Raw genomic sequence first — 17,166 nt, 5'->3', positions numbered from 1 at the left:
TATTAATATCAGTGTTTAGACTTTTCTGTAGTTGTGTGTCTTTAATATATAATTTGCTGAAAGTATATCCACAGAGCTGATCATGGAGGAGCTGTGGCTCAGGAGGCAGTGAGGTCTGTTGACTAACTATGAAGGTCGAAGGTCAGTGGTTTGATCCCCCGCTCCTCCAGTCGGCACTCTGAAGTTTACTTGGGCAAGATACTGACCCCCAATTGACACTGAGAGCTGTGCCGACAGTTTGATGGTGTGACGCTGCATGGAGAAGCGCTGTATGAGTGTGTGCGCAAAGGCCACTTGTAAAATGTTATGAGTGGTCGAGAAGACTGGGAAACATCCAGCTCCAACTTTTTTACATTTTCTTACATTATTAAACTCTTCTCTGAATACCAATGATGTCTGAAAACATATACAAATATTGCATTGGTGCACTGAAGTAATAAACAAAAATGCATCTGATGTTGACTTCTGCTGAGATTTAAAACATTTCTAATGATTCTTAATTCCTTTACTGTAATTTATCTTCTCATGACCCGTTTCAGTTTCTCTCTCACTACAAAAGATTGACAATCAATACATTATCCATTTAGCAGGTTTTATTAATAAATCTGATAAGTGTACACATACTTACAATGTTTGTATAGGTTAAGTGAAGTGCCTCAGTTGATCAATGTTTGGCACAACGCCCCCTCTGTTCTACAGCATTAATGTCAAACCGGACATTCATATATTATATGAATAGTTCTTATCACAAAATATATATTGCTTTGTTAATTAGCTTTAAAATCTCTCAGCTTGTATTTAGTTTTATCTTTATGAGTTACTGCATTAATACCAAAGCAAATGAGAATACACCAATTATCAACTCAGTGGAACACAGACTGTAGCTCTTTATGCTGTACTTGCAATTATGAACTCTATTGTCTTAACCATGAATAAAAATGAGACTCATTTAAACCTTTTTTGTCGTCCACGATACTCTAACCAGTCTCTAACTGACACCATGCATTCTGGTGGAAAGGTCATTAGTCCAGCGGTGGTCGCTCGCTCTTTTATCTCTCCTGGAAGACAACTTCGTCGGTCAAACAGAGGGATGTACTCCTTCTTCGTTGCTAGGTGACAACGCAGTGGGGCAGATGGCCGTTAATTCTGGAGCTCGCTGAAACCTCGAGGAGTGCTACAGGGCCCCGGAGACGCAGCACCAACGCCATCTCCTGCAGGGGCAACCACACTGCAGTCAGAGCTCACCTCTGGGGAGAGAAGGAAGGATTGTATGGATGCCATCAGGAACAAGTTACTGGAAGTAGGTGGATGCGACTCTTGAACTGAATAATAAATTAAGGGGTTAGAGAGGTACCTAATGTCCCAAAATAATGTGAGGGTTTTTGTAAATAAATAAATCTAAATTGTAAATTTTGCTTTCATGTCATAGGTATGGAGTGTTTTTGTGCAATACCTGGGCCATTGATGCCTCTTGTCAGTCAGAGGGACGTAAACCACTCCCATCAAAGCTTTCTTGAGGAAGGTCCCGTCACTCTGTCGATCATACTGCTCTAACACCTGACTTCCACCATCGGGACCCACTGGGAGAACCAGCCGCCCGCCTGGCTTCAGCTGTTCCAGGAGCTTTCACAAAAGAACAGGAATTTGACATGAGCAGGAGACACAGTTCAAAAGCCAGTTTCCAAGTCACAGCGGAGACCCCTCAGAAAATGACTTTAAAATTCACTTCACTACAGAAAGGGGCTTTTTGTGTGGGTGCATAATTAGTCTTATTCACTTCTTTTCTTTTCTATCCTGTTTCCACAAGCGTAAAAACCATATGTGTTCTTACAGCTTTAGGAACAGTAGGTGCGGCTGCACCAACGTGAATCGCATCATACGGCGCTCCTTCTGGGAATCCCTGCCTTCCATCCCCCACTGAGGACAGATGTAAGAGTGAGGTTTAGTAGCTGAGCAGTTTGAGGATTTCCAATGTGAGCTGGTCGGCCTTGACACTGCCTGACTCACCGATAAGTCTGATACGTCCAGAGGAGAGCAGTTCTGGCTCGTCAGCCTGCACGTTTTTTATCGACATTTGAATCAGTTCATCTATGTGTTCGATACCAACCACTCTTCCACTGGGTCCTATCTACACACAGACATTCACAATATGAAAAATGCAGTAGTTGCACTTAGTCATATATTTTTTGTCAACTCATGTGAGGGCAAATCGATTAAATCATACACTTAATTTAAGAAACATGTCACGTTTATGTAGAACTCACCATTCTTGCGAAGCAGGCAGTGAGGTATCCACTTCCTGATCCCACATCCAGAGCTGACGCCCCTTCTGTTAGTTTTTCACTTAACAGCTCTAAAGCGTGAGCGTGCTGTCAAACCAGGTCCCAAGGGAAATATTCAATTAATCATGTCTGGGTTTAAGGGAATTATATAGTCATCTCAAATTTCTTCTGAGACTGTATGACTCACCATGTGTGGTGCACTGATAGTCGCTCTGTAACCTGTGATAAAAAAAAAACACCATAATACAGTCACATCTGTGCTCATTACTTTACAGCTCAATGCAGCAACTCCTATGGACAAGCAGGAGTGTTTCTGTGTTTCGTACCTATGGACTGAGGGGAGTCTGCATAAGGATAGTCTCGAGAGTAAAGTCCTCTGTCTGTGGCCAGCATGGCATCAAACACTGTGTCGCTGCGGATCACACCGTGATCTACAGGAGAGAAGAAGAGGAAACGACACTTAACATAAACAATTTAAATCAGATTTCTCTGTGTGGGAAGAAAAAAACACACTTCTTCACTTTTTAGATGAAAAAATTAAGAATTTGTACTCAATCAATATACTATTCATAAATTACATTATATGATATTATTATACTCTGAACTGAGGTTGCAGGAGATTTGGGTTATACTGTATTCTGATATATATCGTAGCTTAACATACTGTCTTTTTAGAGATATATTTTTCTGAACTCTTGACTAGCTAAGCCTTCTAATTTCCAAACAACTTAAAAGAAAAGGAGAAAAGGAAAAAATGTTTTTAAAAAAGGCAGTTTTGTTCCTTTCCAGTCATTCACACATACGCTTTTATGGTAGGTAAAATCGGAAATTTCATATTCAAATTGACAACTCACATCGCACAAAATTCCCTTTTCACATATAAAATGGCCAGACTGGCAAATGATCCTGTATATTTTCCCGAGCTAAGTTGAATAGCACCTCCCTGTGCGTTGCCAGTATCAACATTACCACAGACAGCACCACCTTTCACACGTGGATCTTCACATTTTGAACTTTTTAAATCAGAGCTGTGAAATCCAAGCTGATGTCTCGAGTCCTTTACCCCTGAGCCTGCTGATGAGCTCTGGATGCGTCTTGCCGCTGGACATCCACGCCATGGTCCGGGACAGCAGCACACCCATAGGGACAGCCACGACTGCCAGGCGCAACGCCAGTCGCATCTCCTACCCTGGGTCCGCCTGCAGCGACACGACGGTCAGATTTCCGTTTGTGCAGGACATAGACATTTATTAATTTGAATAAAACCTCCATGTGATGATGCCAGAGACAGTTGTGATCGTGTGTAACAGGGTTGTTGCTCGTTTACCAGCAGACTGAAGCAGAAATTATTGAAATGGTTCAGCTAGTCAACTTTTAAAAACAGGTTATAAACCAATTAAAATCTCTGAACGGCTACAGATGCACACATCGCTTATTAAAACACTCGTGAACAATGCAATTCTACAGAGGTCAGGGAGCGTGTTTACCTTCGCCACCGCTTCCTCCTTCCCGCTGACACTTCCTGGTCCCATCCTCAGCAACTGACCAATAAAATGCCAACGTTCTCGTGGGAAGGCGTTCTGAGCCAATCATGTCGCAGAGCTCGTTGACAGGCGGATGTAATGTTCAATCACGTGCATCCCAAATACGGAAGTGGGCTGTCGCTCCGTGGAGCTTGTGGATCATGGATGCAGTTAGCTAGCGAGGCTAAATCTTCGACTCCATACATCAGTGGACTTAACAGTTTATCCCTCGATTGTTTTACTCAGGTGAGATGTTGAGAAAATGAAAAGTGCAGATGAGAAGATGTATTTTTAATGAACTGCAGTGAAAGCCCATGAATAACATGTGAAATGCATAAACTAGTGTACAAAGCAGGTTAGACACCAGTTAGCTAAAGTCTGTTGATGTAGCCTGAATTAAGCTCAGGTTCTGGTTTCTCTTGTTGTTGTGAAATATGCATAGTTTCCATTTTCCGTCTTTTTTATCAACATATCTGAAGATCGTGGCTGTTTTAATGCTATCGGAAGGCTACAGATGACAACATGCTAACGCTAAACTGATGTTGACATCTGTGTTTGCCAGAATGAGCGACGTCTTCGACAGTCAGGAGGCCCGGTCCAGCGGGGAGCTGTGGACCGAGATCTGCTCCACTCTGCTGGGGCAGCAGCCGGAGGCCGCTCCGGAGGACGAGAGGAACAACAACATCGAGTTCAACGACTCATTCCAGCCAGCAGCACCAGTCCCAGGGCAGCTCAATGGTCACATCAACGGGACAGGCATCAGCTCCTCCGATGCCAAATGGGAACCCATGGAGGATTCTGAGATCTACATAGCTAGTTTAGGTAATGTCCTGCTTCCCTCTGTAACTTTGAATGGCTTTATTTCATCCATCCACCCGATCATGCCATCCCTCATACAGCCTTCATCACTTCATCACTTCATCATTCAAGACGATTATTCAATAGCAGCAAATCTGCTCCAATACACCACGTTTTTCTCCTTTATTTTACATGAGCAGTTTTTGTGCCTTCATCAGAGACGCATCTGAGGTTGTTCTCAGCTAACCCACATGTAGTTTCAATTGTTCATGTTATATATTGACGTATTTAAACTCGGCATAAATAGTAGTCAAACAAAACAACAAAACAATTTATTTCTATAGTTTTTTTTAATGAAATTCAACTTAAATTCTTACTATATTAAATATACAACTAAACATATATATTATATATATGTGCTAAATATCATCTTGCATCTTAACTTAATCTTTTTTTATTTTACCACTAATGGTTGTTGACATTACATCTGTTGTAATTCATACATCACATTGTATTTGCAACCTCACATATCACTGTATAAGAGGCCAAGTAGTAGAACATGTTTACAGCAAAATTTTATTATTAATATCTTTGCCTTTTGATGGATTTGTGTTGAAAACCCAAACTGCTCTGCACCTTGTTGTGTTTGCACTCCTAATGTTGGAAATTAATTGTTGCCCATTCAAAGATGTCAATTGTAACTTTATTGTCAGATGTTAAAAAGTGTTGTCGTGCCCACATTTTGCTGCAGAGAATCGTCTGAAGAAGTTAAAGGGCCTAACCAGTGATGTGACCTCCAGGGACATGTTGCGCTCGTTGTCTCAGGCTAAGAAAGAATGTTGGGATAGATTCCTGCACGACGCCCAGACCTCAGAGCTTTTTCAAGGTGGTGACCTGGATCAGAAGTAAGACATGGACTTAATGAGTGTTTTGCTATGTGACTGTCTACTGCCCTATTAAATCCAATATGCTGCATGAGAAATAATGTATTGCAGCTACTCACTGGTCTAGACGACATAAGTAGTTCGTATTTTTTTTGTTGCAAGGATAATAAAGGCCTTCCAGGCAGTAGAGAGGTTTAGATAGTCCTCTAGTCGTCTTAACATCCTTGACTTTTTGTGCACTTCCCTTCTCCAGTGCCCTTGAACACTTTAAGAGGTGGTTGGTCCCTGAGAGGGTGGCCATCAGCGCAGAGGAGCTGGAATATCTTCTGAGACCATCCCATAATAATGAACCAGCCGGACCAAACCAAACACAAAACGCAGAGGAGACAGAGGAAGAGACGCACAACTCTGAGGAAGATGACGCTCACAGTCCAGAGAAATGAGTGCGTACAAAACAGAAGAACTAATCTGGATCGTATCAAGTAAGGATGAGCCTGTGTTATGTCATATTGCTGTTTTTGGCCCAGGCTTTTATTTTTGGTCAAAGAGGCAATTACGGACATTCATCATCCTCTGTATCCCCAGCAACTGTATTATTCAGTCATGTCTTTTCTTTTCTTTTCTATTCATCCCTTCGACTTGTAATCTAGCAGCACATTTAACATCTCATCTGTGTAATGACTCCTACTCTACTTCTCTACACGAATAGCTCTTTACCTTAAACAAACATGCAAACATTTCAGTATCATGTTGTAAATAAGACTCGTATGACAGAAGCAGTGCATTATCTTCCAGACAATATTTTCTGTGTCTAAAATTCTGACAGCTAAAGTAGGAATACTCTTGTGATATGATCCTGAATCTACTGTAACATATTGTGTAACATCTTTATTTTTGCCATTGATTTTACATATGACGTTTTACCCATGCCTCAATAAAAACAAGTAGAATTGATTAGTTTGTCTGTCTGATTGTTGTGAGCAGGAACATGTGCACTGTTATATTTAGCCCAACGGCTGAAGTACAGCTGAAACGCAAAAAACTAGAATATTCTTAGACACTGAATTTTGTGTGTACATGTGTGTACTTATCTATTCTAGTGAGGCCCAAATTGAGATTGAGATAAGGACATGTTGGCAAAGTATGAACAGTGGGATAGATAATGAGACAGAGGTGGTTCAGAATCAGAATCAGAAATACTTTATTGATCCCAGGGGGAAATTGTGTTTGTTACAATAGCTCCATGCAAGAGTAGAAATATAAGCTTATAAAGATTTAGATTAAGTTCTCCCTGACTCCTTTCTGCTTGAGTATTTTAAGGTGGCAGCAAAGAACCCTATTTTATTCATCTACAGTGTTGTAGATAACTATCACACATATTGGGCAGAAAATACTATAAATACCATCCAAAAAGAATAAAACATTAAATGTAATACTTCATGTACTAAACTCTCTCAAAGGCTGAAAATATTGACAATAAAATGAGAAGGAGGTGCTAGTTTGGAAGTGAGTTTGCATTCCCTCATTGAAATGTCATTGGTTTGTCAATGGATGACACCTCTCTGTATGATGTGATTCAGTTCAACATAATCACAAACTAAAACTTACAAAGTGACAAGAAAAGGTTGAATTGACACCTCTGTAGTGGCCGTTTTACTTCGTTCCACATTACCAAAGGCCACTTATATTAAATCTGAGTGTTTGTTAAGTCTGACTCGTGTCCAACATATATACCTTGCCTTGTTGTGAGAACCCAATGTCGACACACTTCCAGGAGGCAGGTAAATCTTGAAAAGGGTTTATTTTCCAGTTCCAGCACAATTTACAGACACACCTTATATCGATCCTTTACCGAATTGGCGATGCTGTCTTTTCAACCTGTCACGATGTAACGTTTTCACGATGTCACGGTCAAAAACTTATTGCGATCCACTCGCACTCACCACGATGTTCATGCGCTCAATAACAACAACACGCAGGTGCAATGAACTGCATTACGGCATCCTCAACTGTCGCAAACAACAAGCCGCAAACAGCGCCCAAAACAGAATATAATTAAATACAGCAGACACACTATACAAAATATATTTCAACTGTATAAAAATAAAACTACAAACCTGGATAATTTAAGAACATATATCAAACCAACATTAATATTTATCTCCACACACGCAGGCTGCATGGTGGCTCTTACAACCTCTTTGTAACAGTTTCAGCAAAAAAAGGCTACATTTGTTGCACAGTTGTTGTATTGGGCTACAATAGTTTTAACTGAATGTAACTCGTGAATTGGCGTGTGTAATTTGAGTGTTTGAATTGAATGTAAGAATGAAATCAATTTGGTCCAGTCAAATCTTCTTAGTTCAGGTTTATATGAATCACAGCAGCCACGGCTTCATTGTGTTCATCAATTTTAATTGCGGTCCTTGACATGAAGACCTCTGGAGACCTTCTGATTAACGTCCTGTCGATCTGTCGGAACAAGGACTATAAGTGTGAAATCAAATCAGTGCAGCAAAACTGAAAGTGTTCGTCATTTTCCCTTCTAGTGGACAACACATTCTGCCAGGCATTATACAGAGGGCTGTTTTCTACATATTCTGTCTTGATTACAGTTACTATTTCTGTCAGAACAGGAATTGATTTGCCATCTCTCTCTCTCTCTCAGAGCCCTGCCTTGTTATAATAGATTGGACTGGGATCACAGATAATAGTGTGAGACCCTTGAATGACAGGAAATTAAAATTTGATTGGCACTGATTCTCGTTTAACATTTCATTTCCATCTCCGGAAGGTGTTAATGAAGAAATCCACCGGTGATGTCCCCTGATAACAAAAATCTCCAACCATTTAACACTAAGTATCATCTCTCAGGAAAAAAAGGGAGAAATTATTTAACTTGAAATCATAATAGAATATTACCAAGTGACTCCTTCTAATTAATTTAGCATCTTTTTATATTTATGGAGTTCCCAAAACTAAATGATATATTTACAAGCAGGCAGGCAGGAAGGAAGAGAGAAAGAAAGAGAGAAATGAGAAAGAAAGAACTGTAGTATAGATCATAAACCCTGTCTCCTCCATGTTAATGGATGTGGGCGGGAACCTAACTTAAAAGGTAAAGGTCAGAATCAAGTGATGCTATAAAAAGTGGTGAAAATGTCATGATTGACAGCTGAGACTGATCCGTGGTTGGTTGAACGTGTATCTGTGAAACCTCGATATTGTGGCTCCACTCCACAATCATTATACTACGCCATCAAAGGCACAAAATGGCAGCACCCATATCAGGACATTTTGGCTCCATTTTGGTACAATGGGAGGAAGTAGAGACACGTTTATATACAGGCTATATTTAGAACATTGACATGACTATTATTTGTTATAAACTTGAATTGTGAATATAAAATAATGATAAAATAGTTTTATAATCCTTAAATATTTGCTATCCAGTTCATGCAAATCTTCATTACCCTCTTAGCCCTCACTTCCCATTAGGTAGTCCTATGCTAATTAATCTTGCCCTGGTTCCACATTTGCAGACACTAAATTGATGAATCACATGGGCACGCTGGTTTTGGGCAGGTCTGGCACCAAGACTCAAAATTTTCAAATTAGGGTTAGCTCTATGAATATTCAAGATGTGTACCGCTGGAGAACGAACATGGCTCGTCCCTTAATAGCTCCATTTCTGCTCCGCTCCCTGATGCTGGTTTCTGGGTGTGTTTGTTAACAAAGTGGCTGCAATGTGAAATACCTCACAGCAGGAGATGTGACATTAGAAACAATTCAGAGAAGGTGAGGGAACACGCTCTTCAAGATAATCGTTTGTGATATTTCTCCCGCAACATTTGACATTTTGTCAAAGTCACTTGAGAAACCTGCTTTAAGATGAATTTGGGAGAACAAGTGACAATATAGGAGAGATAATATCATAAAATGTGTCAGCATTACTATAAATTCACTACATTAAACCACAGTCACATTATAAGTCCCAACAGGGGAATTACAGCAAGTCCAGCCATAAAACAGGACAAGGTCATTATAAATTCACTATTTATTACCAGAGAGTCACTGAAGTGCCCAAGAGGAATATCATGGGAGATGATAATGATTGTTCATTGGGGTGATGGGTGAGACGGACATGACAAGACAGACCAGGTTACTTTCTTTCTGGCTAACTGTACTGGAGGTGACTCACTCATATGCGCATGTAGTGTTTGAGAGAGAGAGAGAGAGAGAGAGAGAGCACATATCTTTATTCTGAAGCAGAGCGAGCTGCGGTGAAGAGGTGAGGCTGCACATCAGAAGACACTAACAGGGGCTGGACCGTCTGACAATTTGCAAAAATCTAAGAGACGTCTGATTTCCGTAAGAGGTACTTTTTTTTTTCAATGGTCCTAGAACATTTAAAGCTAAAAACTAGCAATTGACAATTTTGCATGATATTCATTAGAGACCAAAACTGTTCTTGTAAGTTAAAATTTGGCAGATATATTTGTCAGGGAATTTGTTAGTTATACACTGTTTAATACCTTTAATATAAGTCATACAGAACAAGTAACAAATTGCCTGACAATATTAGAATCATTATTATTTGTTATATCAGTGGATAAGTCATAGTTGTTTGAGTTTTGTAATTTCCTCATCGGTGTGGATTCCCAGTATAATTTCACTGAATCAACAAGTCGTTTTAGGCAAACTCAGATAATTTATTAAAAGAAATAACATTATGACAAATAATGAGATCAGGAGGTCTCGTTTAGCCGAAGTAAGTCATTAATAAGCAGCTACTCTACAATAGGTCAAGGGATTTGGCTAATCAGACTGATTATTTTCCTCTTGCTGTGTGTTTTTTTTATTTTATAGTTTGTAGACACAGTGTGATTCTTTGCTTTTTTATGAATGAAACGGACAAAACGAACATACACTGTAGCCATGAGTGATTAAATGATGCCAACAATAATACTAATAATACTAATAATATGGAGATTACATGCACAGATACAGTATGTAGAATAGACTCTAAAGATATTGCTGTTTATGAATGTACGTCAAAGTGAATCTCAGTGGATCGGATGAGTGCTTTTAAGCACTAAACAAACCAGAAACCAACATGAGGGAGTCATGACAAATCATGATCTCTCTCCAGCGGTACACATCGTTAATATTCATGACACTAAATATGAAGATGAGACAGAGAACAGATGAGACGGATGAAAGTGGATGTCTTAGTACTGAGAGCAAGACACTTGCCCGTCATCACCTTTTTAATCAGACTGAATCACTGTTGAGAGTTTTGAAGATGGTCGCTAATTGGTCAGTTCAGATGAGACTCAACCTTTCGGTCTAAATCTGGGTCATCATGTTAATACCACTTTGGACTCAATCAAACTTTGTTCAGTGAATGATGCAAACGTGCACTTATCTATGATGGAAAATGAGGAATGATATATTTGAATTATGCAGCAGGTAATTTGATACGATGCCATAACAAATTGTTATCTGTTCTGATATCTGCAGCTATGGATCGGGTGAACTCACCTACTCCTTCTTCATCTCCAGCCATGTCTGACACCTTTTCCTCCTCTTGCTGCAACTCTTCCAGCCCCCTCTTCTCCACCTCACTGTTCTCACCTCCTTCCTTTTCCGGCCTGGACCTCCTGTTCGACCTGAAGCTCCTCTTCATCCCCCTCTACTCTGCTGTGGTCCTGATCGCCTTCACCGGCAACCTCCTCCTTCTATTTCTCATGTGGCACAACAAGAAAAGACACAACACTACAAACTTCCTAATCACAAACCTGGCGCTCGTCGACCTGGTCATGTGCATCTTCTGTGTCCCTTTGACGGCATCCTATGCTTTTGACAAGCGTGGATGGGTATTTGGACCCTGCATGTGTCATTTTGTCACCGTCATGCAGTCTGTAGCAGTCTATGCAGCGGTCCTGTCCCTCATGGCCATTGCAGTCGATCGTTACGTTGTTGTGGCTTACCCCATTCGCAGAAGAGCAGGTTGCCTGTTCTGCTGGGGTCTGGTGGTCCTAATCTGGCTGTCCTCTCTGGCTTTATCAATACCTACAGCGCTGCACATCGTCTACCTGGACCTGCGGGCTGCAGGCCTGCAGATGGCCGTGTGTGAGGAATTCTGGGATGGCCAGGAGAGAGGTCGCCTTATCTACTCCTGTTTCAGTCTCTTCTTCTCCTACTTTGTCCCGCTGGCTGCTGTTTCTATTTCTTACTGTGCCATATCCTATCAGCTGAAGCGGAGGACCACATCTAGCTTGACAGCATGTCCAGAGCTGAGATCTGCGCGGGCAGCATGGAATAAACGTAGAAGGAAGACCTTCTGCCTGCTGCTGGTGTCCGTCCTCTGTTTCGCCTTTTCATGGCTCCCATTACAGGTACACCAGATGAATGAGAGATTTACACCCACTCACTTTTCTGCCAAGAGTTAGAAGACAAAATCGATACCACTCACATATCTGTAGCTAAATATGCACCACTAACTCAAACCAGCAGTGAATTAGCATAGCTTAGCATAAACATAGGTAGCCTTGTTCTGTCCAGAGGTAACAACCTATCCGCACCTCTTAAGCTCACAAATTGACATGTTTTATCTCTTTGTCTTCTTGGTCAGACTGTGGTATCCAGGTCCCACCGATACATGTGCTCAACCAATCAGAAGTCAGTCTCAACTGTCACTAATGACGTTTCACCCCATTCTTATAACATCAAATAACTAACTTTGTGGAACATTGGCACTTTATCGGTGTGATAAGAATTACCTCAAATGACAGAAATCAAGAGTCTTTAGTGTGGTCCATGTCCCATCCACTAACATGGAGGAGGCAGGACTTATCCCCTGTGCAGCAGACAGCCAACAGGTGTCGATCGAGACATTTGGCTCCACTTTTGGGAAGCTGGCTTGTCATCTATAGAGTTTATGGTGGAAACAACCAGCCTGGCTATTAGACCTTTAATTTATTGTTTTCATTTCTTCATGTCCTTTACATGGAGGAATGAATCTTTAATAATAAATCTTCAAAGAGAACTAACTATACCAAATCACCACTGTTACTGACTTAATCAGTAGCTTTTCGCTAACTTTAGCACTGTTGTTAGCACATGTTATTGTTAGCTTAGACAACGAAACCATGAAAAACTGTTGCAAATCCTGATTGATGAACTGTAGCTTGAATGGATGATTGCAGTAACACAGATGATCTTTGCAGGTGGTGAATCTGATCCGTGACCTGGACACAGACTTCTCCATTTTGGGGAAGAACTACGTAAACGTCATCCAGGTGTCGAGTCACCTGTTTGCCATGAGCTCCGCTTGCTACAATCCTTTTATTTACGCCTCACTACACGACAAGTTCCTGTCGTACCTGTGTAGCCACTTCCTGTTCTGGAGGAAGGGTTACGGAAAGGAGCGGGGTCAAGGGTCGAGCATCCTGAAAATGTCTAAAGTTCCACGTCTTCACACCTCCACCATTGTGGCAGATTTACCATGTGCTGTTGAAAGTAACATTGTTCCTCAAGACAATTATGCTTAAGAATCAACATCTTCTTCACTTCAAATTTAGTATGAATGTTGCCAATCTTCCTTTTGACAGATAAATGGAGGGAAAATATCATTTATGTAAAGTGGAGTTGCAAGGCTTTCATGCAACAGTGATCCTGTGTACAGCTGATCATAGTCACCAATGAAACACACAATGGCTCTGTCTATTTGACAGAATTTTATACAGGTGGAAAAACACCAGCCGGCTTTGTTGATGCGTTTAGTTAGACGCTGCATCTATTGCTCCTCTGTCCGTCCTGGAAGAGGGATCCTCACATGTGGCTCTCTCTGAGGTTTCTAGGTTAAATTATTGTACATATTCATATTTTTTCCATTTGTAATTCCCCATGTCAACTGTATGTATATAAAATTTGCCCTTTTTATGTACTGTTTAGTCCAATATCTTTCCACTTTTACTGACAGAGTATTTAGTTAATTGTCCATGCTTTTATCATGTGTAATATAAGATCTATCTTGTTGCATTCCACTTAATATACAAATGTATCTATATAATTTTAATAAACTTTACCAATGAGGGTACAGGAATTAGAATGTGTTTCTGTTGTTCAGTTTGGCTTTTACTCATGAAATGATTTCTTTCTGCTGCAGCTGTGACATTTGATGAAAAAAATACAATATGCAAGTGTGCAGAGTTGTGTGTCAAATGTCAACCCATCATAATCATCAAAACCCCATCTTCTGTACTATTTAATATTTAAAAAACGGAGTGAATAAACCTGAGAGGAAGTTTAATGCATAAATAAATAAAAAGGTTTATGACCCCAATGACACCCAAAATGATTGCAATGTGCTTGTGTTGAATTTTAATTGCAGATGCACAGTAAGAGAGGCAGAAGTTTGCAAACAAAACTTCAAAAGTTAGGTTTTAAAATTCTGCTGATAGACTTTTTCAAATGGATTGATTCAATCTTTTTTCCGGTCAACTATAATAAGCAGTTTTAAGTTGTATTTGTCATGCACAAGTTAACACAGGGTCAAGAGTACAATGAAAGGGGTTGGACGAGAGGTAACAGGTCAGCTCAATAGTGAAATAATTTAATACAAATTTAATAAAAGTAAGGTAGAAAGAGCTTAATATGAAAAAAATATATACAAATACAATATGTCAAATGCAATACATTAATAAAACTGTGTATATCCAGAGGTGCAGTGTGACATTCAAAGAAACAAATGTAGTGATAACTTTTTAATGATGTTGTGTGCCTTCCGCAGACATAGGACTTCACTAGTAAAACTACAGTCATCATTTTGAATGTAACTAGTCAGGTCAAAAATGCATCACTAGTGTGACTAGTGGACATTTTGGCCTTTTCTATATAAATAGGATGTAATAGAAAATGTATTAGGAAGTAAAGCGATATATGATTTTGAACAAATAGACTGAAATCAAAGCTTTTATTTCTTATCACCAACAGCTCTTTATCTTAATAAGACAAAATACAAAATCAGGGTGTGCTGGTTTGAAAATTGTCCATAAACTACTATTATTGATTCAGCTCAGGGCTCATGAGAGATGAGTCACTTTTAACTCACAGTGAAATTGTGCAGAGATACACCATTACAGGGTTTCTCAGTGTTTTCTGACCAGGTGCTGAAGTTGCTATGAATCCAGCCATTAGACAGCAGTCAGACTGTAACAAGATGTAAAAGTGACTATCGCATTCATCTGTGTGTGGAGCTCAATGGATTGTATTATTAGATATTATGCTGTATTCAACTTTGGTAAGGAGACTATGTTTTCACCTCTGTCCGTTTGTTTGTTTGCTTGTTAGCAAGATCGCATAAAAACAACTGAATGGATTTCCGATAAACTTGGTGGAAGGATGGGACGTGTACAGAGGAAGAATCCATTAAATTTTGGTGCAGATCCGGATCAGAGGGACAGATCCAGGAATTTTCCTCAACATTGCGATGTATGTTTTTGTTTTTCTTCAACATTTTCGTTGATTACTCATAGATTCATGGATCTTGATTAAAAACACTAAAAACAGGCATGTTTAGGGCACTAATATTTAGGAGTGTGCAGTTTGGTGCAGCCTTCAAGTTAAATTTAAAATCACACGAATATCATACAGCCTTATACATTTCCCAAAGTCCTGCATATCAGGAAAACCCACATGGAGTTTACATCATCAAGGTTGAAAAACACTAGTGTTACTCATCAGCTAAATCGTTTTTCATGTAATAATTATTGCTGATTAAAGATGAGAAGCGTTTAAAAGACGTCTTGTTTTGCAAGATCTTCTGAAAAGGTTTATTTCACTGGAGCTCCGGGGGAAAAAGAACAACCAGACTCTTCAATCTGTTGATGCACCATTGATTCCCATTAATGTGCAATTACATCAAAGTATGTTGCAGTTAATTACACGGGTTGATATCTGCAAAAGGAACACTTAATCAAGAAAGCCCCTTTGTTTGTGTGCAGAGATGTCAATTTATTTTTTTTAATCAAGGAGTTAAAAAGCTAAGTGGTGTCTTTTGAGAGTTTTCCAAAGCTTCCCATTAAGACTGTTTTCCTTGATCTTATTTTCTCAGACTTAATCTCACAAAACAGTCTTTTCATCTGAAAGGCTGCTCATATTTTACAAACCTAAAACTCCTTTGTAGACCTGATCACAGAGAGTAAAGCATATTATTATAGTATGTGGACGAGCTGCAGTGTGAATACTTTCGATAAGGAGAGACTGCTTGTTGAATATCATATCAGGGAGGCACCATTGTTGTCACTGCTGCTAATGGGAGCATGAAATTATACAAAGACATTATATTGTACACACTTCTACTCATGCATCCCGCTGCTCTCATGTCTGATTGTGTCGCAAACGTCCTTTATGAAAATGAAAATGCAAATTCAGGCGGGCTTAACAAAGTCTTCAGATGCAAATGTCAGTAATCTCTACATAGTGAGCGGCGGTAAGGTGCGTGCTGTGTGTGTAGATTCAGCAGAGATGACGGTCCTCTTTAATTCTGAAGATGTGCAGAGTACTGCCCCGAACGCTAAATGGTGTTGTTGTGATGTCAATTCTAATTTTCTGACGTTACAAAAAAATCAAGTAACAGATTAGAATTGTCTTTCAGGGAACTTTTAGCTGAAGATAACAATTCACAGGCGTCTATTTCGCTATTATTCACTATTGTAAAGTTGTTTCTCTCTCTAGGCTCACAAGGCAATTAGAAATAATAATTAAAAACTCCCATGGAGTCACGGCTTTACCTGCAGGGCAGACCATTGCTTCTTCTACCTGCATGAAAATAGCGGGTGCGGTGAGGTGTATTCATTTGGTTCCAGCATGCTACTTTACCGCTAAATGCTACACACTGTACTTTTAAATTGAGCAGAAAAAAAAACAACTCACTTTGAATCACTTCAGTAATTTGAAACTTCCCAAATGATGAAGCCACTGCATCTGTGATTCTGTGCATCTCTGTATGCAGCCACACTGGGGACAGGAGAAGTTAATAAGAGAGGAGAGTGGTGCAAAATTGGGCCGAGTCAGTCCCTGGAAAGTCTTGCAGGTGCGTAATTGCAACACCTCAGGACCCCTACTGAAATACACGGCTCTCAGCAGAACCTGTGCAGCTGTCATGTATGACAAGAGAAAGTCCCATTTGTGGCAGTTTCTTCACCCGTCTAGAGAATTCTGACACCAAATCTTTGGTCAGAGAGGCAGCTGGTTAGAAGAGCAGTTCTTTGAAGCAGACAATCATTTGATGGCTTCCTTTTTAGTCGTGAAAGGATAATAAAAAAAGCAGTGGTTGCCTGACATATGTCTATCAAATACCCATTTCCATGTTAGAAATATGTTAACTGTATTTTTTTTTTTACTGTTTATCTAATACTTACAGCTATTTCAACTCCAACCCTCAACCCTCCTTGTACATATGTAAATGAAAATAAAATAAACAACATGTACCTGTGAATGTCTTTCTTAATATACATACAAGATGCATGGCTCTGATATGTCACTTGTTTTCTACTTCAAGTCGACAATAGACGTTAACATCATTGTGAATCATCGAGTGTGTGAATTATTTTGGTGATGAAATGAGTCTTTTCACATTCTCGACTCTGATGGTCTGTACACATCACCGAC

The 17,166-nt window shown here is 39.8% G+C and overlaps 3 protein-coding genes across 4 annotated transcripts; 2 read left to right on the top strand and 1 right to left on the bottom strand.

Annotated features, from left to right (window-relative positions):
- Positions 1-578: 578 nt before the first annotated feature.
- On the bottom strand, positions 579-3,868 carry pcmtl (l-isoaspartyl protein carboxyl methyltransferase, like). Of its 2 annotated transcripts, none has more exons than XM_035168506.2 (9): positions 3,770-3,868; positions 3,346-3,481; positions 2,609-2,713; positions 2,470-2,501; positions 2,265-2,369; positions 2,008-2,128; positions 1,832-1,917; positions 1,454-1,623; positions 579-1,247 (listed from the first exon to the last, which is right to left on the bottom strand). In XM_035168506.2, the coding sequence occupies exons 2-9, from the start codon at positions 3,461-3,463 to the stop codon at positions 1,235-1,237; spliced, it is 750 nt and encodes a 249-aa protein (XP_035024397.1). In that variant the 5' UTR covers positions 3,464-3,481; positions 3,770-3,868; the 3' UTR covers positions 579-1,234. The 2 variants fall into 2 exon arrangements, with proteins under 2 accessions (XP_035024397.1, XP_035024396.1); XM_035168505.2 differs by having other exon boundaries at positions 579-1,211.
- Positions 3,869-3,903: 35 nt separating this feature from the next.
- On the top strand, positions 3,904-6,441 carry ccdc32 (coiled-coil domain containing 32). The gene is made up of 4 exons (XM_035168507.1): positions 3,904-4,051; positions 4,368-4,627; positions 5,355-5,508; positions 5,741-6,441. Exons 2-4 carry the CDS (start codon positions 4,369-4,371, stop codon positions 5,928-5,930), a joined length of 603 nt encoding a protein of 200 aa, XP_035024398.1. The 5' UTR covers positions 3,904-4,051; position 4,368; the 3' UTR covers positions 5,931-6,441.
- Positions 6,442-10,744: 4,303 nt separating this feature from the next.
- prlh2r (prolactin releasing hormone 2 receptor) lies at positions 10,745-13,652 on the top strand. Its single transcript, XM_035168501.2, has 2 exons — positions 10,745-11,888; positions 12,720-13,652. The coding sequence occupies exons 1-2, from the start codon at positions 10,935-10,937 to the stop codon at positions 13,041-13,043; spliced, it is 1,278 nt and encodes a 425-aa protein (XP_035024392.1). The 5' UTR covers positions 10,745-10,934; the 3' UTR covers positions 13,044-13,652.
- Positions 13,653-17,166: the final 3,514 nt, after the last annotated feature.

This window comes from Hippoglossus stenolepis, chromosome 10, assembly GCF_022539355.2.
Source record: "Hippoglossus stenolepis isolate QCI-W04-F060 chromosome 10, HSTE1.2, whole genome shotgun sequence".
NCBI lineage: Eukaryota > Metazoa > Chordata > Actinopteri > Pleuronectiformes > Pleuronectidae > Hippoglossus > Hippoglossus stenolepis.
Note: the sequence above shows the minus strand (reverse complement) of the source record. Positions and strands in the feature narration are given on the sequence as shown.